Source organism: Opisthocomus hoazin, chromosome 7, assembly GCF_030867145.1.
Source record: "Opisthocomus hoazin isolate bOpiHoa1 chromosome 7, bOpiHoa1.hap1, whole genome shotgun sequence".
NCBI lineage: Eukaryota > Metazoa > Chordata > Aves > Opisthocomiformes > Opisthocomidae > Opisthocomus > Opisthocomus hoazin.
The window spans coordinates 19,071,824-19,098,581 of NC_134420.1; the positions used below are offsets into that span (position 1 = coordinate 19,071,824).

Consider the following 26,758-nt stretch of genomic DNA (forward strand, 5'->3'; position numbering starts at 1 on the left):
TCTTGACTGGACTAGGGTTGTATCCTCGTTATTTCAGTTAATTTAGAAAACATTCATAGGTACCATCTTGAGTCCTGTTTGCCAGTCTGTTATGAAAAACTGCAGTGGGCTCTGCAAAAAGGTGAGGAGTCTGGATAAAATGTTCAGCAGCATGTCGTCTTCTCTGCAGTTGCTCTTTATATTAAATTGCTGTACAAAATAAACAGCTCATTTGCTTAATTTGCATTATCCTGTATAACTGTGATACCTTACGACTGGTTTCTCTGCTTTACTCTTTCTATGTGCCATGTGCTGCATGTTTTCAATTACAAACCACCGTTACCATTGCAATTAGTAGATTTTGCTGTTGGCTCTGATAGAGAATGTGACCAGTTGTTAATCGAGTTGGCCAATAAGTATTGCAGCTCCCTGATACTCGAGGAAACACTGCTGAGTATGCCATGCTCAACCATAGAAAAACAAGGTTTATCTGCACATTGAGTACGTTCCAAATATGACATAATCGTACCTCTGTCTAATCAACAAGAATGTTGGATGTCTTTGACATCTGTCACTTTGTAGGCATTTCCAAAGTCATACCATAGCACAGGTCTGTGGTTAACACGTAGCTTGATAACGGCAGTGCTTCAGGACTAGACCTCTGTTTCTGCCGAAGTCTCTGATTGTTGACGAGAGGATGGGAAAGGTGTGCTTGAGGTCTCACTATGTTTTCAGTGCACCTGGAGACGAACATATTGGTAACGGATACTAGAAATCTTTCTTCAATCCATGTGAGATTAAAGGAAGACTGAAAAAGTAAAAACAAGAGGGAGGTTAAGTTAATACAGTAAATGGAATGTGAAGCACACCTCTTCCCGAAATGAAATAGGCTAGCAAAATACTCATCTTCTCAATACAGACTGTGCTTGTTTTCTTTGGCTCAGTCAGGAAATCTTTTGTTTGAATTAGACCACGTGAATTGCACAGAATGGTTTTCAGTTTTAGTACGTGTAGACAAGCCAAACTGCATGCAATTAAAGTATTTAAACTTGCTCTTAATCTTTTCTTTCTTTACTCTTACAGGTTTTTCTGTTACTCTAGGTCATTTTGGTATAGTTGACATTTTTTTCACCTTCTAAATTTTACATTTTAACTTGGCGTTTCCTAATGAGTTCTGAATAAAGATGAAAGACGAATAGTAGGCAATTAACCTAGTTCCCTGTCTGTTTCTTTTAGGAAATTGTATTAGTGGTATTCTTTGGAACAGAATATGTAGTTCGGTTATGGTCAGCAGGATGCCGCAGTAAATATGTTGGAATATGGGGAAGGCTTCGTTTTGCTAGGAAACCTATTTCAATCATCGGTGAGTATGCACAGCTTGCAAAGTTGACGTAAACAACAAGTAAAAGTGTCCTTGAAAGTTTTGAGAAGTGGAATTTCAGCAGCAGTTGTAGCCAAGTTAGAGCAAGAGCTCTTATCATCAGCATTAATGTAGATCTGAATTTCCTTTCAGGAATCCATGGCACTGTCATTTGAGAACAAATGTAACTTGGTTTGTTTTTCCAGAAGAGCGGAGTGTTTTCTTTTCACAAGTGATCTGAAGCTTTGCCAGAAATAAGTCTTGGCCATAGCCCTGTCTCCTGTGACCTCAGGATCCCAGACACTGTACAATAGCTACAAATGTATTTTTTTAAAGATGCTGAATGGCCTTTATTTTTTCCCAGCAACCATTTGAATAATTTCTTATGAGTTTATTTCACACTCTAATTGAGCTACGTACTGCGTGATAGATGCACTGTAGTTACTTTGTGTATCTATTGGATTTAAATACAGTTTTCAGTCGTGCATTTGGAACTGGGCACCTGACTTGCCTTGATAGTTGGCTTCCTAACATGACTTCAGTGTTCTTAGAAATTACATTCGTATATTCCATATATGCCACAAACCATTATTTGTTTTAGAATGCTTGTCATGCGTTTAAAAATTTCACAGAAAGAAACATAATAATCCAAAATCAGTCTGTATTTTGTTAGCCAATATTGAAAGGACTATATAAAGGCCCTTGCCCTGAAGCACATAAAATATGAATCAATTAAACCAGATTTTGGAAGAGGAGTATTGTTATAGAAGCACAGTAGTTCTTGTTCTGTGACATAGTTTTTCCCACTACTCAGAAACATGATTTGTTGTTGAGTAGAGGATATAGTTTTTCATAAATTATCTGTAATTTTGCTGAACATGAATTACAAAATTTTGTACCTGCGTATTTTTGCAGTCATAAAATAGTTTACCTTCTCTGCGCATATATATAATTAACAGCTGTATCTCAGGTGTCCTGCAACTATAAAATGGCTTTGACTGCATCGTTGCACTCTGTCCACAATCCATTTCTCTGGAGACCTAAAACCCTAGGGGTTCTGAAACATCATCTGATTCATTTCGTCTTGGAAAGCAAAACAAAGTTCTGCTTTCCCAGATATGTATCAAGAACTATTTCATTCTCCAAGATAGAGTTCATTTCCAAAATTAACTAGGCCTGAGGCACAGAGATTTAGCATACAGTCTGAGGGTAATGAGTGACTTAACCTAAATTAAACTCATACACTAATTCCAATTTTTCTATCCCTTCTAGACCCAGACAATTTAAATAATAATAAGGAAATCGTCTTATAGATGAAACAAACCCCCAAACCTCTGTTAATGAATAAAATACTGCGTAAAACAGCAGAGAAAATAAGATGCACAGAAGAGATAATAGAAACTGCTGAAATTCCTCATGGGTTATAGCTAATAACAATTCCAGACTGCTGAGACTGCTTTACAGTAACTCATATCGCTCTCATCATTCATCTAGAATGTGGCCATCTTGAACATGTCCTAGTAAAATCTATCATATCACACGATTGTATTTTCTTTACAAGTTACAATAGAGATTTCTTGATATATAAACAAAAAAAATCTTAATTTGGGGTGATTAGTCATGATCAGAGGGATGCAGTACCTCTCCTATGAGTACAGGCTGAGAGAGTTGTTCAGCCTGGAGAAGAGAAGGCTCTGGGGAGAACTTATTGCAACCTTCCAGTACCTGAAAGGGCCTGCAAGAAAGCTGGAGAGGGACTTTTTACCAGGGCCTGTAGTGATAGGACAAGGGGTAATGGCTTTTTAAACTGAAAGAGGGTAGATTTAGATGTGCTATAAGAAAGAAATTCTTCACTATGAGGTTGTTGAGGCACTGGCACAGGTTGCCCAGGGAAGCTGTGGATGCTCCCTCCATGGAAGTGTTCAAGGTCAGGCTGGATGGGACTTTGAGCAAACTGGTCTAGTGGAAGATGTCCCTGCCCATGGCAGGGGGCTTGGAACTAGATGATCTATAAGGTCCCTTCCAACCCAAACCATTCTATGAATCTCTGACTATTCAAATTATTGAAGTAGTATTGGCATTGGTTCTAGTAACAGTCTTGCAGAAGTATTGCAAGACGCTGCTAACTCATTTTTTCATTTGGCTTTTATTTTCCAGATTTAATTGTAGTTGTTGCTTCCATGATAGTTCTTTGCGTGGGCTCTAAAGGTCAAGTCTTTGCAACCTCAGCTATCAGGTAATTATATGCAATAAAAGCAAATAGTGCTGTCTGAGTAAGATGGGTTTTTTCTTTTTTTTTGCTTCGTATTTCAGTTCTTGCAGGAGAAAATGAGTCACTGCTCTGAGTCATGTAACAGAGCAGATCACCAATCATTTATGAGTGTGAAACAGTGATCCCATTAAATGTAGGGAAAATAAAATTTTGCGTATGTTGTCTAGTCATAATGCATTTATGTCTGGTGGGGATAGAGGTGCACATACCTCCGCCCCCCTTCCCCAACTAGGTGGGTTCCACCCAAATCCTGTTTTAGTTTCTTGGCTTAGTTTTACAGCAACTCTTTCACACTTCATGTTTCTGATATCTTCAAGCTGCTTCTTCATAAAATGTCTGGGATTAGTGTCTGTGAATTTCTGATGGACTGAATCCATTTTCTGCTCAGGAAGGTCACACGACTTGGTTTTCCTGAATGAGAGAGTACAGGGCAGTGTACTGTGTTCTGTGCATTAGCTGCAGCATTGCTCTAGGATTGCAGTGACTCTCATAAATAGAATATTTTAAAATATTATTGGACTGTCCAGTTCAAATTCCTCAAAGGTGAGGAATTCAGCTCTTTAATTAGCTGTTTCTGTATGTCGTTTGCCATCCTGGCAAGCAGGTCAAATATGAGTTGATGAATCATTTCTAGAGCATTCACAGTCTGTGTCAAAAATTCCTGAATCCTTGAGTTATCTTTACTAACCATGTGTACAAAGGTCTGTCCTTCTCTTGTGCAATCTCCCCATGCTGTCTTCATAACAAACAAGGTGAAAGATGGGTGAGTGGAGTGAAAACACAGGCTGCTATGTCTAGCATAAAATACTATGTGTCTCTCTTAAAACTGTTCATTGGAAGAGACAGACTTCCCCTCTCAACGTCCATTTCTTCTCTTGTATCTTTGGTCTCTTCTTTCATTTGAAAACTGTGTTCCAGGGGCATCCGTTTTCTGCAGATTTTACGAATGCTGCATGTTGACCGTCAGGGTGGTACCTGGAGGCTGCTGGGATCAGTAGTGTTCATTCACAGACAAGTAAGTTTGAGTACTTTGAGGAATGGCATAATAATTGATGCAAAAGTCCTTATATTCAGAACAGCATGTATGCAGACATGCTGATGATGCCAAATATATTTAGGGTGGAAGCAGGCAGTCATTTATTTTAACCAAGTATGGTTGTTCTGCCTTGTTCAAAGGACAAAAAGTTCCTAAAAGATTAAAAATATAGCAAATTTTTGACTTGTAGTTGGGTTTAACCACAGAAAATAACACTTCTCAAAAGTAGTCTGAATATTTCTAAAAATATATATCCGAATTCCAAAATTGCTTTGAATGTGGCACTGTTTGAAAAAAATACCCAACTACTTTTTGGTGACCAAAAAGTTAATGAATGAGGAGGTTGTTTTGACTCTGAAACGTGCATGCTGGACCAAGTCATCATCTATGGTGTAAATTCTTTCACCATTGAGCTCTGTGGAATTTTTTGTTAATTTGCACAGCCAACAGTTGGTGTCTATGTTTATTAATTGCTGAAATTACATTCTTCTGTTCCAATTACCTCTTAAAAAACACCAGTGATAGGTAAATTAAGTGTCTTAACAATATCATAATGCCATTATTTTGATTATCTTTGCAGGAACTGATAACTACACTCTACATTGGATTTCTGGGCCTGATTTTTTCCTCGTATTTTGTGTACCTGGCTGAAAAAGATGCGGTGAATGATTCTGGAGAAACAGAGTTTGGCAGCTATGCAGATGCCTTGTGGTGGGGAGTAGTAAGTATAGCAATTGCACATATACTAGTAATAGTTAACACCTTCAAATGTCGAGTAAATTCAAGCAAGCAGGAACAGCACTTTCAAATGGCCTCTTATTGCTTCAGTACACCTTCTGGTTTGGTAATCCTATTGAACTAAGAAAATACTATAGATGACCAGTAGTTTTATTTGGTGTTTATAGTCTTATGTGATCCAAAGTGATCAAATTAGGTATACAAGATGTAGAAACATCTATTTTTATTTGTCCTGTCTTCCCTTCTGTTAAGTGATTACTTCTTGCTGCCTTTCTCATGGTAGGGTTCAATCTTCTAAGGTGGTAAGAGTCTTTCTAAAACTGGGCTAGTGTTTTGGGGTTTTTTTTGTGTGTGTGTGTGTTTGGAGGGTTTTTTTTGGTTCCCCCCTTTTTTTCTTATAACAGATATCTATGGTTTGCAATTCGACCTGGGACAGTAATTCTCCGTTTACTCAGAATGGACTAATTCCAGCACAAGGAGCATCTGAGAAGCTTAAGAAATCCAGGCACGGGACTGTTTTAAAGGGGTTGTATCGTTTTGGAACCCGCTTAGTATCCCTATGTGGCACTCGTGTGTGTTGTGTCGACATACCATCTTGCTCAGAGATTTCTCAGGCTTCCCTAAGGCGCTGCCATGCTTTGTGGTCTAGATGTATCTTTAGTTCTGCTAGTAAAGTTCTGCTTTCTTGCTGTTGCTAGTGACAGTTGTCTCTCTATTTTCGTTTATCATATGTACTTACTAGTTTGGCAACTCTATTCCGGGATTCTATTTTAGTAAATGTTTTAATTTTGTTGCTTCTGCTAGTAACAATTCCCTCATTCTTTTCTCACATGATATGAATCATAGAATCATAGAACGCTTTGGGTTGGAAGGGACCTTTAGAGGTCATCTATTCCAACCCCCCTGCAGTGAGCAGGGACATCTTCAACTAGAGCAGGTTGCTCAGAGCCCCGTCCAACCTGGCCTTGAATGTTTCCAAAGATGGGGCCTCCACTACCTCTCTGGGCAACCCGTTCCAGTGTTTCACCACCCTGGTGGTAAAAAATTTCTTCTATATATCAAGTCTAAATCTACCCTCCCTTAGTTTAAAGCCATTACTCCTTGTCCTATCACAGCAAGCCCTGCTGAAAATACTGTCCCCATGTTTCCTATAGGCCCCCTTCAGGTACTGGAAGGCTGCAATAAGGTCTCCCTGCAGCCTTCTCTTCTCTAGACTGCACAGCCCCAACTCTCTCAGCCTTTCCTCACAGGAGAGGTGCTCCAGCCCTCTGATCATTTTTGTGGCCCTCCTCTGGACCTGCTCCAACAGGTCCATGTCCTTCTTGTGCTGGGGGCTCCAGAGCTGGAGGCAGGACTCCGGGTGGGGTCTCACCAGAGCGGAGCAGAGGGGCAGAATCCCCTCTTGTTGACTTACTGGCCACGTTTCTTTTGAAGCAGCCCAGGATACATTTGGCTTTCTGGGCTGCAAGCGCACGTTGGTGGCTCATGTCTAGTTTTTATATGCAAATATTAGGTTATCTGCTCTGTTCTGAGATTTCCCGTCTGTAATTGTTTCACTTTCCTTTTCCTATTACAGTTCAAAGAAAGGTACTTTCTGGAAGCTGTTTTTCCTTATCGTTAGCGTTAACGCAATGACTTGTTTTTATCTGCTTTAATTGTATGTAACTTACTAAAACAAACTGTCATCATGAAGTGCTATAGATCTTTAGAATGCATAGGCATCCCTACTGATCCCATGCTTGCATTTTCAAAATATGCTGATCTTCTAGAGTGTTCATTTTGCTGTTTTAAATCAAAAGACATTGTTTCTTTTTTTGTTAAAAATGAGACTAGTAGCAAGTCTCATGTACGAGAACAATAGGACTAACACTTCCATTTCACTAATACAACATGTATTTTTTTTAAGAAATATTTTAATAAACCTCTGGATTTGTATGCTAATATAGTCTTCTCTCTACAAAGAGTACCACTTGCTGTTTCAAGAAGGAAAGATCTATTGATGAGCAAGTCTATTGCAGGTCTCCTAGTGCTGAAATGCATAGGTAGCTGTTTTGGTTTTGGCTGCCACCGGCAACAAAAGCGCCACGCGGCCGCCCCTGCCCCCGCCGGGGTGCTGAGGAGAATGGAAAGAAAGAGGCAGAAACTGGTGGGTCGGGATAAGGGCAGTTTAACAGAACAGCAAACAGAGGGAACAGTAACAACAACGGTACAGATAAGGAGAAAACACGACACAAACTCGCACAACAGACCCTCTCTCCCGGACAGGACCGGCGCCGTGCGCTCCCGAGCTGCGAGTCACTTCCCCCCGCGCCGCCCCCCCCACCGAACGCAGCATGACGGCACATGGCTCTGTTTGGCCAGGTGGGGTCAGCCCCCACCCCCCGGCTGTGCGCCTTCCTGGAGTCCGGTGAAAATTAACCCTGTCCTAGCCAAACCCAGGACAGTAGCCTTTTTTGAATCCAGCAGGTTTTGTTTTGGTTGCTGCTAAGATCTGCTGCAGAATTCTTTCCTCTTGCTGTCTGCCATGGGTAAATACAGCCTCTCTTAGGATCAGAAACCTTCCTGTGTAGCACAAGGAAGTGGCTTTATGGCAAGTAGCTTTTTCAATGCTTTCATATCATGACGGCATTTTTATTTTCCAGTAGCAGTGATCAGATGGCTCGGTAATTAACAGTGGCAGATGTAGCTGCATTTAAAATAACATGCTGTCATTGGCATCGGTGTTAAAAATTGAGTATGTGACAGACCAGACTGGCTTACTGAAAATGCAGTAAAATCTTCCAGAGAAGCAGTATGATCTGTCAGGATATTGAAATATTCCCCTTTCAGGGAATTATTGCTTAGTTAATGGGCATGCCACTTATTTTGTCTTTCTAGTTACAATAAACTTATTTAATCAGTAAGTTTAATTATAATACTGTTCTTTCTCTGTTGCAACTTCTATTATATTGCAGCATGCTACTTGAAGTGTGAGACTGCATTCAACAAACCCATAATGTAAATTCTTGTTTGGGTTTGGCCTGGATAAATGCCAGGTGCCCACCAAAACCACTCTATCACTCCCCCTCCTTAACTGGACAGGGGAGAGGAAATATGATGAAAGCCCCCAGGGTCGACATAAGGTCAGGGGGAGATCACTCACCGATTACTGTCACGGACAAAAAACAGACTGAACTTGGGGAGAGAAGGGAGTTTAATTTATCACCAGTCAAATCAGAGTAGGATAGTGAGAAATAAAAACAGATCTTAAAACACCTTCCCCCCACCCCTCCCTTCTTGCCGCTCCCCCAAGCAGCACAGGGGGACGGGGAATGGGGGTTACAGTCAGTTCATCACACGTTTTCTCTGTCGCTCCTCCCTCCTCAGGGAGAGGACTCCTCACACTCTTCCCCAGCTCCAATGTGAGGTTCTTCCCACGGGAGACAGCTCTCCACAAACTTCTCCAACATGAGTCCTTCCCACAGGCTGCAGCTTTGCACAAACTCCCCCAGCATGGGTCCTTCCTATGGGGTGCAGTCCTTCAGGAACAGACTGCTCCAGCGTAGGTCCCCCATGGGGTCACAAGCCCTGCCAGCAAACCTGCTCTGGCATGGGCTTCTCTCTTCACAGGTCCGCAAGTCCTGGCAGGAGCCTGCTGCAGCACGGGCTCCCCATGGGGTCACACACAGCCTCCTTCAGATATCCACCTGCTCTGGCGTGGGATCCCTTTCACGGGCTGCAGGTGGAGATCTGCTCCACTGTGGACCTCCATGGGCTGCAGGGGGACAACCTGCCTCACCATGGTCTTTCATCAACGAGCTTCACTTCACTGACCTCGGTGTCTGCATAGTTGTTTCTCTCACATCATCTCACTCCTCTCTCTCGACTGTCGTTTTACTGCTTTTTTTTTCCCCCCTTCTTAACGATGTTATCACAGAGGCGCTGCCACCGTCGCTGATTGGCTTGGCCTTGGCCAGCGGCGGGCCCATTTTCGAGCTGGCTGGCACTGGCTTTATCAGACATGGGGGAAGCTTCTCACAGAAGCCACCCCTATAGTCCCCCCGCTACTAAAACCTTGCCACACAAACCCATAACATTTCTTTAATATTAAAAATCGAATTTAATGACCTTGTTCTGCTCTGAACGCAGATGCTATGCGTCTGCTAAACTGCTAAAAGGATTTACCAAAACAGAACTGAAATGGAATGCTGCCCAGGGAGGTTGTGGAGTCTCCTTCTCTGGAGATATTCAAGACCCTCCTGGACAAGGTCCTCTACAGCCTACTGTAGGTGACCCTGCTTCGGCAGGAGGGTTGGACTAGATGACCCTCAGGGGTCCCTTCCAACCCCTACCATTCTGTGATTCTGTGATTCAGGTCCTTCCATTTCTGGTGTTTTGTTGCTGTACTATTCTTTATGCTTTCTGCTAGGAGAAAGCCTGGTGAAGTTAGGACAATAACTGGGAGGTCTTTAAGTATCAGGATTATTCCTAATGAAGGTCTCCAACTTGTGCAAATACCTTCTCAAAGTGTAGGTCTCAAAAATTTTGTTATGTTTTAGCCAGAATTTCCAGAATCACTTAAACACCACAAATTCTGGTCACTGAAAACCTGTCTTAGTCTGTTTTGTACTAGACACGTAGAAGAGAATAATTCACAGCTCCTGTCTCAAACAGCATGATAAATACATGATCTGTCTGGCAGTGTTGCTGATCTCACTTCTCTGAAAGTGCACTTACCTTACGTAGTAGAGAATACTTCTGAAAGAAAAGTACTTGATAATGTTTTCACACCCCCTTTCTCGCTCTACAACATTGCACTTTTTTTGTTATCTCAGTGCATGCCTACACCGCTAAACAAGTTCTTTGGGTAGCAGCAATAGAATATGTAGCATAGCCTAAAATAAACCATATAAAAGGTCTGTGTTACCACAGCCAAACTGCATCTGGAATTGGGTACTTTTCTATTACTGTGCTTTGCTGGCTATAGACATACCCATAGGGTGCATAACTTTTAATTAAGTGTTCTACAGTGGCGTTGTTGTTATTTATACATCTATACTGCTTTTCTATTTCCATATGTAAATTGGCCTTCTGGGCCTTATTTGAATTTCCTTGAGAACTCTGGCTGTAGCTATTCACCATTCCAGTGTGTAGGCTGCTTGAAGAAACCGAAGGTTACCTTGTGGCATAGAGTACGGATTTGTCTGTATTGTTGCTGGATTTGAATGGAGCACGTGTTGTATAAGTAATCCTGACAATTCCTGCATGATCTGTATTTTACTTTCAAATATTTAATTTGTCTTTTGAAAGTAAAGTGCAAGTAACATGATGGATCTTTCAGCTACCCAAAGAAAGTATTCAAAATTACTCTAGGTGTTGTCCTTTATGTCCAGACTTACAGTCTTAAAGACCTAGTATAGATTCTTGTTTTGGTTTCGGCTGCCGCTGGCAACAAAAGCGCCACGCAGCCACCCCTCCCCCCGCCGCGGTGCGGAGGAGAATGGAAAGAAAGAGGCAGAAACTGGTGGGTCGGGATAAGGGCAGTTTAACAGAAGCAAACAGAGGGAAACAGGAACAACAACAATACAAATAAGGCGAAAAAACAACAACGAACCGCACGACCCAGACAGCCGCTCTCCCGAACAGGACCGGCGCCGCGCCCTCCCAAGCCGCGAGTGAGTTCTCGCCGCACCGTGCCGCCCACTCCCCACCCCCTCCCCGGAACCCAGCGTGACGGCACATGGTACGGAATACCGGGCTCTGTTTGGCCAGGTGGAGTCAGCCCCCACCCCCCCGGCTGTGCCCCTTCCTGGAGTCTGGTGAAAATTAATCCTGTCCTGGCCAAACCCAGGACATTATCCGCCCCTTATTCCATACCATCTACATCATGCCCAGATCCCCCATTGTCCAGTTGATCACCACCACTTCTTCTGTCTCCAGATATCATTCCCTTAGTCTAAGGATCATCACTCTAAAGTGTCCATTGAGTTCATTTAATCCATGACTTCAGGCTCCATCTGTTGTAATGGTCTTCCGTGACAGGAGAGGTGATGTGTGGTGATGGGCGGTCACGTGCTGCATCTGGAGCTCACGGCTGATGTATCTGGTGCGGCCCGTGCCCACAGTCTGCAGGAGATGTTGATGAAGTTGCTGGATGCCAGTTGTTGAAAACCAGGTCCAGTTCCATCATCGCTGTGCTCTGCTAGGTTTTCATCAAAAAAGTTCGTCCTTCTTTAATGTGGATGATTCTTACTATGCTACTACTGGTACAAAATATAACAATTTTAACAGTGATAACAGACAGTGACAGGGTTATTTAACAATTAACTTTATACAATTTATTTATGGACTATTGTCACCCAAAATCAAATCCCCATGAGGTACACATCGGACTTCCCCATCCTTCCGCATTACCCACCAGGTACACCCAGGCCCTTGAGCACAAACAATCCCGTGGACGGGCTTGCCTTTGCCCGAGGCAGGATTAACCCAAACTGTCTTCCCTAACATGTTCCGCATGTGCACTACAGGGACTTTATCCCCTTCTACGGGGCGCTGAGGTTTTGACTGGGCAGGACCAGCCCAGTTGGTGGATCCCCTGGTGTTAACCAACCAGGTGGCCTTTGCTAAATGAGTATCCCAGTTTTTGAAAGTCCCACCCCCCCATTGCTCTTAAGGTGGTTTTTAGCAGCCCATTGTACTGCTCGATCTTTCCAGAGGCTGGTGCATGGTAGGGGATGTGATACACCCACTCAATACCGTGTTCTTTGGCCCAGATGTCTAGGAGGCTGTTACGAAAGTGAGTCCCATTGTCCGACTCAGCTCTTTCGGGAGTGCCATGTCGCCACAGGACTTGTTTTTCCAGGCCCAGGATGGTATTCCGGGCAGTGGCATGGGGCACAGGGTAGGTTTCCAGCCATGCGGTGATGGCCTCCACCATTGTGAGCACATAGCACTTGCCTTGGCGGGTTTGTGGCAGTGTGATGTAGTCAATCTGCTAAGCCTCCCCATATTTATATTTTAGCCATCGTCCTCCATACCACTGAGGCTTTACCTGCTTGGCTTGCTTGATTGCAGCGCATGTTTCACATTCATGGATAACCTGTGCGATGGTGTCCATGGTCAAGTCCACCCCTCGGTCACGAGCCCATCTGTATGTCGCGTCTCTTCCTTGGTGGCCCGAGGTGTCATGGGCCCACCAAGCTATAAAGAGTTCACCCTTATGTTGCCAGTCCAGATCCACCTGAGCCACTTCAATCTTAGCAGCCTGACCTATCTGGTGGTTGTTTTGATGTTCTTCAGTGGCCCGACTCTTAGGGACGTGGGCATCCACGTGACGGACTTTTACAACCAACTGCTCCAGCCAGGCAGCAATATCTTGCCACAATGGGGCAGCCCAGATAGGTTTGCCTCTGCGCTGCCAGTTGTTCTTCTTCCATTGCTGCAGCTACCCCCACAAGGCATTGGCCACCATCCAGGAGTCGGTGTAAAGATAGAGCACTGGCCACTTCTCTCGACTGGCAATGTCTAAAGCCAGCTGGATGGCTTTCACCTCTGCAAACTGGCTTGACTCACCTTCTCCCTCGGCAGTTTCTGCGACTTGTCGTGTAGGGCTCCATACAGCAGCCTTCCACCTCCGCTGCTTCCCCACAATGCGACAGGACCCATCCATGAACAGGGCATACTGTTTCTCATCTTCTGGCAGCTGGTTATACAGTGGGCCCTCTTCAGCATGTGTCACCTCCTCCTCTGGCAATGCTCCAAAATCTTTGCCTTCTGGCCAGTCCATGATTACCTCCAGAATTCCCGGGCGACTGGGGTTTCCCATTCGGGCGCACTGGGTGATCAGCGGGACCCACTTACTCCACGTAGCATCGGTGGCATGATGCATAGAGGGGACCCTCTCTTTGAACATCCAGCCCAGGACCAGCAATCGTGGAGCTAGGAGGAGCTGTGCTTCAGTGCCGACCACTTCTGAAGCAGCTCGAACGCCTTCATATGCTGCCAGAATCTCTTTTTCAGTGGGAGTATAGTGGGCCTCGGATCCTTTGTATCGCCGGCTCCAAAACCCCAGAGGTCAACCTCGAGTCTGCCCTGGTGCTTTCTGCCAGAGACTCCAGGTTGGGCCATTCTCCCCGGCTGCGGTGGAGAGCACGTTTTTAACATCTTGCCCTGACCGGACTGGACCAAGGGCTACGGCATGAACAATCTCCCATTTAATTTGTTCAAATGCCTGTCTTTGCTCAGGGCCCCATTCAAAATCATTCTTCTTCTGGGTCACGTGGTACAGAGGACTTACAATCTGGCTGTAATTTGGGATGTGCATCCTCCAAAAACTCACAACACCCAGGAAGGCCTGTGCTTCCTTTTTGCTGGTTGGTGGAGACATAGCTGCTATTTTGTTGATGACATCCATTGGGATTTGACGGCGCCCATCCTGCCATTTTATCCCCAAAAACTGGATCTCTTGCGCAGGTCCCTTGACTTCGCTTAATGGCGAAACCGGCTTTCAGAAGGATCTGAACTATTTTCTCCCCTTTCTCAAAAACTTCCTCCACTGTGTCACCCCATACAATGATGTCATCGATGTACTGCAGATGTTCTGGAGCTTCACCCTTTTCCAGTGCAGTCTGGATTAGTCCATGGCAAATGGTGGGACTGTGTTTCCACCCCTGGGGCAGTCGATTCCAGGTGTACTGGATGCCCCTCCAGGTGAAAGCAAACTGTGGCCTGCACTCTGCTGCCAAAGGGATTGAGAAGAATGTATTAGTGATGTCAGTTGTCGCATACCACTTGGCTGCCTTTGACTCCAGCTGATACTGAAGTTCTAACATGTCTGGCACAGCAGCACTCAGCGGTGGTGTGACTTCATTCAGGCCACGGTAGTCTATTGTCAGTCTCCACTCTCCAGTAGATTTTCTCACTGGTCATATGGGACTGTTAAAGGGTGAGTGAGTTTTGGTCATCACTCCTTGACTCTCCAGTTGGCGGATCACCTGATGAATGAGGAGAAGGGAGTCTCAGTTGGTGCGATACTGTTGCCGGTGCACCGTTGTGGTCGCAATTGGCACCTGTTGTTCTTCAACCCTCAGCAACCCCACAACGGAAGGATCCTCCGAGAGACCAGGCAAAATGGACAGCTGTTTAATTTCTTCCGTCTCTAAAGCAGCTATGCCAAAAGCCCACCGATACCCCTTTGGGTCCTTGAAATACCCTCTCCTAAGATAGTCTATCCCAAGGATGCATGGAGCCTCGGAGCCAGTTACAATGGGGTGCTTCTGCCAGTCCTGCCCAGTGAGGCTCACTTCAGCCTGCAGTAGACTCAGCTCTTGGGACCCCCCTGTCACTCCAGAAACGCAAATGGACTCTGACCCTTTGAACTGTGATGGCATTAAAGAACACTGTGCATAAGTGTCCACTAGAGCTTTATACGCTTGTGGATCTGACGTGCCAGGCCACCGAATCCACACCGTCCAATAAACGCGGTTGTTCCTTTCCTCCATCTGGCTGGAGGCAGGGCCCCTCTAATCCTGGTCAGAGAATTTGCTGCTCACCTGCTGTAAGAATGACTTGGAGGTTCCCTCCAGAGGATCGGAATCAAAATCAAACTGTTTACCTGGTCTGGAGAGCTGGCTGCTGGAAACTGGAGCGGCATTTTTCCTAACAGAATCCCCTTTTGTGATTGTTTTACCTCGCAACTCACGCACTCGTGCCTCTAGACTTGAGGTAGGTTTTCCATCCCACTTCCTCATGTCCGTGGTCACGCAGGTAAAACCACAGGGTGCCCTGTGGTGTATAGCCTCTGTATTCTCTCTCCTGAGCAGAGAAACGCTTGCCCCTAATAGCTGAGACACTGGCACGCACAGGTGGGGAGTAGGACATATCCTCTTTGAATTGCTGGAACTGCCGGGACAATTCATTCACAGCTGAGACAAAGGAGGAAGAGAGACTTTCCTCATATTGCTGGAGTCAGACAGCCACCTCATCCACTGTTGGTGCCTTTTTACCTTTCCAATTTACAACTGCCAGTGAGTTGGCATATGAGGAGGGTGCGCTCCGCACAAACTTCCTCCACATAGATGCTGTGCACTGGACTTCATCTGGGTCGGTGGGTAACTGGTCATCGTCTGGTTCATTATAAACCAGCTCCCGCACAGCTAATTCCCTCAAGTACTGAATACCCCTTTCCATATTGGTCCGCTTGCCAGGGTAGCATACAAAATCGTCACTGAAGGGGTACCTCTCCCTCACGCTTGACAGAAGTCTCCTCCAGAGGCTGAGGACTTGGTCTTTTTTTCCCAATGGCCTCGTCAATGCCCCCATCCCTGGCCAGGGATCCCAGCTACTTGGCTTCCTTGCCCTCTAACTCCAAGCTGCTGGCCCCATTATCCCAGCACCGCAGCAGCCAGGTGACAATGTGCTCGCCTGGGTGGTGGCTGAAATCTTTCCGCATGTCTCAAAGCTCGCTCAGGGACAGGGACCGGGTGATGATCTCTGTCTCTATCTCCCGTGATGACCCTGGCTCATCATCATCCCTCCCGGAGTGATCTGCCCTCTTTGTGTCTTTCTTTAGTTTTACGGGGGCGACTGCTACTTGCACAGGTTGGTCATTCGGCTCAGCCGCGATGCCTGCGGCTGGAACTGGGGCTGGAGCAGCTGCCGTGCCCACTGGGGAAACTGAGGCAGACCCTGCAGCTGTGGCAGCGGCGGTGCCGGTCGGGGGGACTGTGACTGCCTGCTGGGCTGGAGGGGCTGCAGGGCCGGCTGGGGGGGCAGCGCCAGTCGCAGTGCCTGCTGCTTCGTTTCCCCCCCTTTCCCCTTTAGGGCACTGAATCAGGTTGAACAGGGCTCGGTAGGCATGGGCCAGACCCCTGCACGTTGCGGTGATTTGTGTCTCTCTGGAGTTCCCAGGGTGGCAGCATACTTTTTGCAGATATTTTACCAGATTGTCCGGATTCTGTATTTGTTCAGGGGTGAGTTTAAAACACACCGCAGGTGCCCACTGCTCTAGACACCTGCCCATGCTGTCCCACACACCCAGCCACTCACAGCTATCCAGCCCCGGGGCAGGTCTCTGCACGATGTTCTTAACGACTTGTTTAACCCTAAACAAAACCTGCAAACCATTCAGGAAGCATAACAATAGAAACCCTCAAAAGCCGTTAGGACCAGCCTGAAGGAGAGAGGGGGGGTGAAACAGTGGGGGAAGGTATCCCCTTCGGTTTTCCCCACAGATTGGGTTTGATTATTAACAAAATCTAAGACATAGGATCTGAGGTATGGAAATGATCGCAGTGCCGCATACAAATACAAGCCTAAATTCATGCACAGTGATGTTATCATATCATAAGTTGATATCGTACAGTACAGCAAAATCATCATCCTGGTCCTTTTCCCAGTGATGATGAACAGCATGGCAATGAACACATAGTGCAAGTACGGATTTACATAGCAGAGCCACTTGATCAAAGTCAGAAACATTTTTTTTACCGGCGACTACTTAACACAGAAAAACGCGTATAACAAAATTTAAGAAAATCTAAGAAAGCAGTTTTAACACCCGCTGCTCAGCCCTGCCGTTATCCCCGCCCCACGTTGGGCGCCAAATTTAATGTTTTGGTTTCGGCTACCGCTGACAACAAAAGCTCCACGCGGCCGCCCCTCCCCCCGCCGCGGTGCGGAGGAGAATGGAAAGAAAGAGGCAGAAATTGGTGGGTCGGGATAAGGGCAGTTTAACAGAACAGCAAACAGAGGGAAACAGGAACAACAACAATACAAATAAGGAGAAAACGCAACAACGAACCACAGGACCCAGACAGCCGCTCTCCCGAACAGGACCGGCGCCGCGCCCTCCCAAGCCGCTAGTGAGTGTGTGTGTCGTGTCCGTTCCCCCCCCCCCCCCCCCCCCCCCCCCCCCGGCCATCCGCCCCCCACCGGAACCCAGCCGTGATATCACATGGTATGGACTACTAGGCTCTGTTTGGCCAGGTGGAGTCAGCCCCCACCCCCCGGCTGTGCCCCTTCCTGGAGTCCGGTGAAAATTAACCCTGTCCTGGCCAAACCCAGGACAATTCTGGACAATCAAAACAAAAATTAAAAAAAAAATGTTAAGATGCTAAATGTTCTCACCATATCTATCAATGGTGACCACCCTCAGGGAATGTTATCAGCTCACTGTTTCTGTTTTATTTGTGTTTTTTTTCTTTTTTCCTCCTCTCCTTGCACATTAAATTCAATCATGCCTCAGGCAGATTGAGGGGAGCTCTCCTTTTGATATCCATTGAATGATACATAATTTCCAACCTTCGCATCTGAACAAACATCCTTCAGGAAAACCATCATGTGGAGTTTGCTAACAGTCTCTGATCACCAACACTATTTGCCACAAGCAATTATTGAATACAGCCATGCATGGATATTACACTGTGCCTGTTCCTTTGAATTGCTTTGAATTGGATCAAGCAATTGTCTGCAAGTACCAGTTTTAGGTACGAGTTTCTTATTCCTCTAATTCATCGATGTATGCTTTCTCACCAAGGACTGAATTCAGCAAAGCATTGATAAGTTTGCTTACTGCTATGTTTCTATTTAGCAAAGCCATTCAGTATGTGCATAATGTAAATTGAAAATCAAAATTGTGGGAAAGCTTGCTGAACAGTTGCAGGAAATACCACTTCAAAATAAACATGCATAGAACTTTTCCTAAATTAGAACAGATCTGATTTAGTTTATAAATAGTTGAACATAAATATTGAAAAATTTCCACATAAAAGGGATCTTGTTTTATTCAGAACCCTTATTTCCCACTTCTAAATTAAAAAAGCTGTTGAGGACTGTTTGCTGACTTCAATGTTAGACAGAAGGAGACACTTCGATTTTATTTGTTTTGTGGTTGACAAGTCAAGAATACCAACTGTAGGCCTGTTGTAGATATTATATGTTTCTGTCCTAGTTTTCAGGATGAAGTGTTTGGGGTTTTTTGGAGGAAGTTGGTAATATTAAGAATTTTTGGAGTGGGGGTCAGGTGATGTAAGGGTTAGTATTTTTTAAATGCTTTTTGCATGCAATCTCTGCATCTTGCAACAGTCTTATCTCTGAGCTTTAACTCCATGAGCAGTTCTAACTACATTTTGTTCTCATTTAGTAAAGATCTGTGGGATAGATATGGAGAAACCTTTTAAAATTCTTACTCACAAAGTACAGATGTAGATACTCTTACATCTAGAGAACATTCTTGGGACTTATTTTCTTAATTCTCTAATCTTTAAATCTCTGAGAAAAGATATCAAGGAGCTAGGAAAAAGATCATATCTAGAAGAATCCAGAAATTTTCAACAGTTGTTTTCCATTTGATGAAATCAAAGTGAAGTGTTTCAAAATATAGACTTTTCTATGCTAGGATTTAGAAAAAATAATTATAATTAAGGAATTTAGCTTTCATTTAAATTTTAATAATTAGCACAAATTGTACTCCTGTTAAAATGGGTCTGTAGGAGGCTGAAGATAACTTGGCTCTGATTTTTCCTTTGTCATATGACTAGAATTACCCTAATAGGAGGGAAGTGTTAAAACATCTTCCTAAGATATTTGGCTACCTTGTATATGCTTAAGCATTCTTTTTTCCCCTTGTACATAGATAATGCTGTCTCGTTTCAGTATAATTACTATATTTTGTGAGGTTTAATATAGTACTAATAATGAATGAAAAATAAACCACTGCAGAATTTCCACAAACAGTTCAGAAATTGTAGCTGAACTATCTGCATATGTTGATAACTTTCCCCAGCACTTCCTTCAATATCACACTGAGATGTAGAGGGTATTACTTCAACTGGCTGCTTTTTCTGACATTTTTTTTGTACAGAAGTGGTCTGTTGAGCAAGGTCTACATGAGAGAAACTCCTGTACTGTAGATTAAAGACCTATATGTGCTTGAGTTCAACACTGCTGAGATCAAGTCCCATAGGTAGAGCTGGCTGTTGACTTTGCCAGCAGTGTGACTGGTGGTGGCCAGCAGACCTCCCACCATTTTCTGTTCAACTGATCAGTAAGCAGAGAAGAGCTGGCATACTGCAGCATCCCAAAGAAAGTGGGTATTTCTGTACTGTAAAATGTAAATAGCAGATGATGGATTAATTAACAGGCTAGGATCTCTCTCTAGATTATCAAGCTGCTGGATCTCCTATGAGTTTTATTGTTTGTGTCCATATATACTTTTAGTACTGAGTTCAGATCTAAAATTGTCTGTTCTCTCTAAGTAAAAAGAAGCATAACAAACATCAAATGAAAAAAATGATCAAATAACCATCTTCCTGGGAGGTTTTAAGTCTTTTTGCTGGACTATGTTTTCCTAATTTAGTTACCTTTTTATTTTGGTAGGGGTGCTTGGGGGGAGGGGGAGGCGAAGCTCAGATCAACCCCAACACTTCACCTATACCATCACTGTTAATGAACAGTTCTCCATATTTTTATGCAAATTTATGTCCGATATCTTGTCATCCTTGAGGACTACTGCTAGGATGATCTGGGGGATGAATAGACTATTTTACAAAAGCATGTGAAAACAGGTTTTATTTGTGTGGCTAAGCATACTGACAAAGGGATTCAGTGGCCTTTGGAGTGTGCTGTGTTGCAAGCGCATGTACTGCAGGGGTGAGGCAACAGAAGAGGGGAGGGGGATAAACCGAGATAATGAAATGGTGCAACAGAAAAACAAGACTGGAAACCCATCTTTCAGAAATGAAGACAGGAGCCTACAAGAATATCTGGTACCATCAAAAGCGTGAGGTTCTGCAACAATGTCCCAACAGGAACAGTGATGGGAAAGCCAATTCATTTTCAGATGGAGTTGTATTTTCAAGAGGTCGTGAATGACATGACATAATGTGGCTGACTTTGAAGCAGCCAGAAACTAGGAATAGCAGTCAGAAAATCTCTTCAGCCCTTGCATTCTTACTGACTTTGTTCTGCTGCTGTAGTCCCTGTTTTCATTGCACAGAACAGGCTTCGTATTTTTAAATGAGCTCAACACCCAACTTAATTTTCATCAATTGTTTTTTTTAAGACTCTTTTTATCTCTGAAATCTCACAAGTAGAGATGTTTAGTTTGGGTCACCATTTGAGTAGGAGGTTTAGAGTGGCCAGTATTTTGGTCAGAACTGATTAATGTCTGAAAATGAGACCTTAGAATCATAGAATGGTAAGGGTTGGAAAGGACCTTAAAGATCATCTGGTTCCAACCCCCCTGCCATGAGCAGGGACATCTTCCACTAGACCAGGTTGCTCAGAGCTCCATCCACCCTGGCCTTGAACACTGCCAGGGAGGGGGCAACCACAGCTTCTCTGGGCAACCCGTTCCAGTGTTTCATCACCCTCATGGTGAAGAATTTCTTCCTAATATCTAATCTAAATCTGCCTTCTTTTAGTTTAGAGCTGTTCCTCCTTGTCCTATCACGACACACCCTTGTGAAAAGTCCCTCTCCATCCTTCCTGTAGGCCCCATTCAGGTACTGGAAGGCTGCTATAAAGTCACCCCAGAGCCTTCTCTTCTCCAGGCTGAACAGCCCCGACTCTCTCAGCCTGTCCTCACAGGAGAGGTGCTCCAGCCCTCGGATCATCTTCGTGGCCCTCCTCTGGACCCACTCCAGCACATCCATGTCCTTCCTATGTTGAGGGCTCCAGAGCTGGACACAGTACTCCAGGTGGGGACTCAGAAGAGCAGAGTAAAGGGGCAACCTTTTGGCAATCTTGAGGAGGTATTAAACTAAGATCCAAGAGGGATGACTAGGCAGCACTGAGGATCTATTGTTTGAGACATGACACTGAAGTTAAAATATTCTGTTTATTGTATTTGGAATGGGATGTCAAGTTCCATTTAATTTCATATTCAAAGTTACTTGAAATGTTTCCTTGTCCTTCAGATGTTTCCGTTATGTACTTCAACTGCATCAAGAATTACGGTGTGAGCCTACAATAATAACTGTATGAAAATGACTTTGAAATTTTAGGATGAAAAAGAACGAAACATCCCCTTTAAATGTTTGTAGTGGAAGTGACCAGGAAGTCCTTTCTTCAGCTTTGGGTTACAATTTTAATTTGAATGTTTCAAAACTTTTGTGTCCTGTAGAACATAGTCTCTTAACCTGTCCATCTGAAGGATGTAACTTGAATCTTCTGAGTGCTGCAATGTACATAGACGTGATTTGGAGCAGAAAGTAGAATTTCTGTTGTGTAAATCAGTTGTTATCACTAACACCCTTATATGCACAAGGAAAAAATATATTGTCATTTGGTAAAGATTTCTAAATATTGACAGATCAATAGGGTTTTTTCAGCTTTTTACAGATTACGTATTTCACAGTAAAATAAAAGCATGACTCTCTAATCTGTTTGCACTCATGCTTAAGGGATTTCAGCAGCTTGGAAAGATTCTACTTTGTATTCAGCTTGCGTGAATGCAGTTGACTGAATAAGATGCCAAGCAGTAGAAAGGCTTCTAATGTGTTCTTCATTACACTTAGGTGTACAGGAAAGCATTCAAACTATTTTGGAATTTACTATGCTTCAACTGATAATAAGTCAGGGAGTTGGAGGATGTTCATGTATTACTTGTTTTAATCAAGTAGGGTATTGCGAGTGGGTCAGGAAATTCTGAGTGGTGTTTGGTATGCAAAACAATACCTAGTGCAATTGATTTTGAAGTTGCAGTGCTGTAAACTTAGAAATAAAGTAGTTAAGGTATTTTCTGTAAGGTGACTTTCCCTTATTTGCTTTAATGCTTGGCTTTTTCAGTCTTTTAGCTTGCGTTTTCAGTACTATGGTGTCTGCCTTTTTAGTACCTCTGAATCATGCATTCTTGTATTTTGTAGCTGATTAACTATCCAAATTTTTGCAAGGCACACAGTAAGGATTTCATCAACAGAGCATTGTTACTCACCTGATTAGTTTGCTGTGCTCACTTTAGCCCGATTGCCTTGAATAAAATCCCTTCCCTGTTCAGTGCTGATGAGCATTACTGCTTCTTCTTGCTGTCTGGATTTTTGCTTCGTGTTTCCACCTGCAGACTATTGATGCGTATTTATTAGGGACAAGATTAGTTTTAATACCAAAGCCTGTGGTGATGTACATCAGATCAAAGTTCTGAAACAGTCAGTGAATGAATATGTCTTTGTTCCTAATTAAAACAATTAGTTTTACATGCTGCTTTTCAATGAAAATTTAATGTGTGAGCTCTTGTATCAACTTAATTTCATTATGCCAACATATTTACTATGCTATAGTAGAAGTTGAGTCAGTATTTCCATTATAAGATCCTATTTTACAACTGTAAAATTAGTACTGTAGTCTTTAGGGGGTTATAATCTGCCTGGAAAAATTCATTTAGGGTACAAACTTGGCAAGTAAGGTTTCAACAGCATATATCTTGGGGAAAAAAGAAGATGTAATTTTGGAATACAGTGCATTTGTAGACAGGTTAGAGTTATGAAGGCAGAGAAACCCAATTTCCAAAATGTTTTTTTTTTAAAAAACTAAACAACACAAAAAATGCTTTTACTGTGTCACTGATACTTCATATAGACCAGTTCTGAAGGGATGGGTGGGGTGGTTGTGGGAAAGGGAAGAGAAATACTTCTCAGTATTATATAAATTTTTCTTTGGTTATACTTCAGTCAGCTCAAAAGCACTTTTTTCACATTTCTAGTGAATGTCTATATTTCAACATGATATTAAAATTGTAACACAGAATAGTTGATAAAACTTTTCAGTGATAAGGATTTGTAAGTCTTTTAAAAATCTGAGGCATAAACCGCTATCTTATCTCATAATCTTTTATGTAAGAAGGTATTGGAGGACATTGCTTTTCCCATGATTCTATTTCCCTTTTTATATCATCTTTTTTGAACAGGAAATTGTAATTAGAATTTAGGATTTTATTTTTTTTTTAACTGACCCTCTTATGTAGGTAAGGAGGTAATGTCATCCCTTCAGTTCCTCATCAGGCCCTGAATTAAGGTAGTATTTCAACAACAATTTCAGGAATACAGGCAAAGGTGTTTGAGTACTTAACTCACCTTACCAATTCTTAAAATAATTTTGTAGGATATGAAACAGTTTTGGAAATAAGCCACATTTTAACAACTAGTATTAAAAACAAAATGCTAATATTTGAATATTTTGAGTATCAGCAAGTTGTAATAAACTTTTAACATCACCACCTGAAGCAGCTAGAGATATCCCTTTGTCGTGTGTTTGACAGACTCATAATGCTGTTGCTTAGATGGACAGTTTGAGTATGGATGGCTTGCTTTGTGTGTGTCTGAGGTACAGCTCGGGTTGGAACTTACATCCACAGGATTTCCCACTGGTGTCTCATCTTTTAGTAGGAATGGACAATTATTAATGTGGTCGACAGCTGTGCTTTTCCTGAGCACTTGTCATGATCTTTTATTTCCCCAAGCCCAGGTTCTCTGTCCTTTCACCCCCTTAACAAACATCTTGCCTCTACAAATCTACCCTTCCCTTCTGTCCTCCCCTAGAGATGCTGCCCTGGGCACTGCCTGCATTTCTGCAGGCGCTGGGTAGTATGCATCACAGCACACAGGTGAACTAGGAGCAACTGCAGCACAAGGTGAGGATGGCCTGTGTGTATTGTTGTCTGGGACTAACATCCTCTGTGTCCTGAGCAGCTGAAGCACATACTGTCGGAAGAAAATCTGAAGAGCCAGGATTGAGGTGTGCTTCAACTGCTTGAGAGCTTCTTGTGGTTTCACATGCTCTGATTTGGTTAGCCTTCTTCAAAGTCACAGATGAAAATATCTCTAATTTCCAAATTCAGAAATAGCTTGTGACATAGGTGAATTTAAATTGCTCTCAGATGTCAAATGTATCCTTCTGCTTCAAAGAAATCCATTCTTTCCTTGAGCTCATGCAAATAATGACTTATTAAGCCTTGTTATGCTACATCGCTGTGGTGGCAATCTTTACTGCAGTGTTTTGAAACCCAAGCTCAACAGATGTTTCCTGCATATGTGCATTAAACTATCTGTTCTTGCTCTTGATGTACTACATGAATTAGTGATTCGTTAGACTATGATTTCAGGATCTTTACTGCATGGAAATTTTTCAGCTTCTCTTGATATTTATGCCAATATCATTCCCTAGAATACTTCATGTCAGACCCCAGTCATAGTCCATGGTTACAGTGTGTGTATATATCTGCTCTTTCTGTGCAACAGCCCTGCCCATAAAGAAAATCAGCAATTCAGTACTGTTGGCAGCCTCCCTCTAAGGAAAGTGCATGACATGGGCAGGCAACCCATATCCCAGTAACTTCATATGCTGTAAAGTTGTCTCAGCCATAAAGACTTAAATTAATGGTTTTACTTTACAAGATTTTAAACATGTATTTTATTGTAATTCAATTTCCTGTAACTTTTTCCATTTATTATAGAGGGGGAAGCAAACCTGGAGAGGAGAGCTACCTTCATTAATGTCACACAAACTGTCATTGGGAGAGTTAGGAATGCAACAAATGTTTTTTTAAAATAAACAAAAATGAAGAAACAACAACAGCCCAAAACTGCCACTTGCTGTAATACTCTATGTGTTTCTTTTTACAGGTGACTGTTACAACGATTGGCTATGGGGATAAAGTGCCTCAGACCTGGATAGGAAAGACCATTGCATCTTGTTTCTCAGTATTCGCCATTTCGTTTTTTGCACTGCCTGCGGTAGGTTATTGTGTGCTTTTGCTGGCAATTTACTGTTGACTCATCAGTCATCAGGGGAAACTTGTTATCGATTCTTTACCTTTTCATTTAACCTGGTGTTATGAAAGCTTTGTATCAAACTTTTATGTTGTAGTTAAAATATAGGTAGATTGTGGAAGCAAAAGAGCTTCTATAAGTAGCTAAAAAAGGTAAATATGCAGGTTTTTATTGTATGCAACATTGGATTTGCTATGTATTTGAGAAAGGCGTTTAATTCGAAGTACTTGTTCTCCCCATCTCAGAAGTGTAAAGGAAATTATTCCTCATGCTAATTAATTCTGGACTCAGTGACTTAGTGATGTTTTGGCTTTTTAAGGCATTCACTCATAGTTTACTCAACTGATTAGCTCCAAGGTGAAGTGTAGAGTTCTCACACATATCCTTCTTCTAGCAAAGCTGACGAAAAGGTGTCACTGGCAGAGAGACAACAATAAGCAGCCAGGGATGCTGATACAGCTCTTTGCCAAATTAGCATCTGTCCATGGCCAAAGTCCCATTTTCAAAAGTGACATAGCGCTGAGCTTTTAAAGATGTTATGACACTTTGCACTGAAAACAGGCACCCAAGTTTGTTGGGAGAAAGAACCCCTTGTTCTTTCTAACAAGAAAGAGGGGTAAATTCAAAATCAGGAAAACCTGGACTGTGGTTTGAAAACCCAAAATATTTAGTGCCCAGAGTAGTTAAGGGTTGTTTTTTTTTTTTCACAAATTTAGCAATACTCCTAAATTGTGCTGTTAAAATGTCTATTTTTCAGCAAGCTTTTCAGTTCAGTGACACAAGCAGTTGTGCTAGCAGATGTTAGTGTAGTTGTGGCAGGGAAGTGGTGGGAATAAGTACAGGATGGGTGAGAAGAATAATTTTATGCCAGTACCGTCACAAAAATTCTTGACAACAGGAAATAGTAACTATTAAAACTCCAGTGCTTTTAAAATTAGTCGCTTACGTTAAAGGTACACGACCTTTTGCAGAGAAGGGTAATTAAGTGTAGATTTTTAGACTCTCCAGCATCAGTTTGCCTTTAAAGTGTATACTTCCCCCCCCTCATTCTAATTTTTCCCATTTATTCATTGTTTAGAAGAGAGATCTGGTAAATGAAATTATCTGTAAGAAAAATGCCAAAAACTACTATTTTGACTTTCATGTTTATCTGTCAGATTTCCATAGCCATTTGTAGAAGTAAAACAACAATATCCCTTTATCAGCGTGATTTTATTACTGAATTAAGTTGTTCTTTTGAGTTGGCCCAAGGGGGAAATTTAGGGTTTGAAGCTCTAGCAGTGAACAGTTGATAGGGCTTGCTGCCTCGTTGCCGTTTTAAATAAGGGAGCTGGCTGAGATCACAGTCAAAAGTAATTGTTGTGGTTAAACACAACTGGTACGGGTTCTGGATCTAGCAATGATCCTTCATTTCCCAAATAAGTGGTGTTTGAGCATCATTAACTCTTTGATCTTTACTAAACGAACATAATAGGAAGGGCCTTTCCTGTTCCTTTCAAAACACTTGATGATTAATACAGTTCTTAGAGGTTGAGCCAAAATCATTGGCTGCTCTGACACCTTGGCTACCATATGTAGAAAATGAATTATGCTTTTGTGGAGTGGGTGTAGTCATGTAAGATGATTTA

General features: G+C 42.9%; 1 protein-coding gene across 1 annotated transcript in view; it reads left to right on the forward strand.

Annotated features, from left to right (window-relative positions):
- Nucleotides 1–26,758, forward strand: part of KCNQ1 (potassium voltage-gated channel subfamily Q member 1) — a 367,299-nt gene that overhangs the window by 87,215 nt on the left and 253,326 nt on the right. The window contains exons 3-7 of the mRNA XM_075427497.1: nt 1,216–1,342; nt 3,497–3,575; nt 4,530–4,626; nt 5,228–5,368; nt 24,984–25,094. Of these exons, the coding sequence (XP_075283612.1) occupies nt 1,216–1,342; nt 3,497–3,575; nt 4,530–4,626; nt 5,228–5,368; nt 24,984–25,094 (555 nt within the window). The remainder of the gene's footprint in view (nt 1–1,215; nt 1,343–3,496; nt 3,576–4,529; nt 4,627–5,227; nt 5,369–24,983; nt 25,095–26,758) is intronic.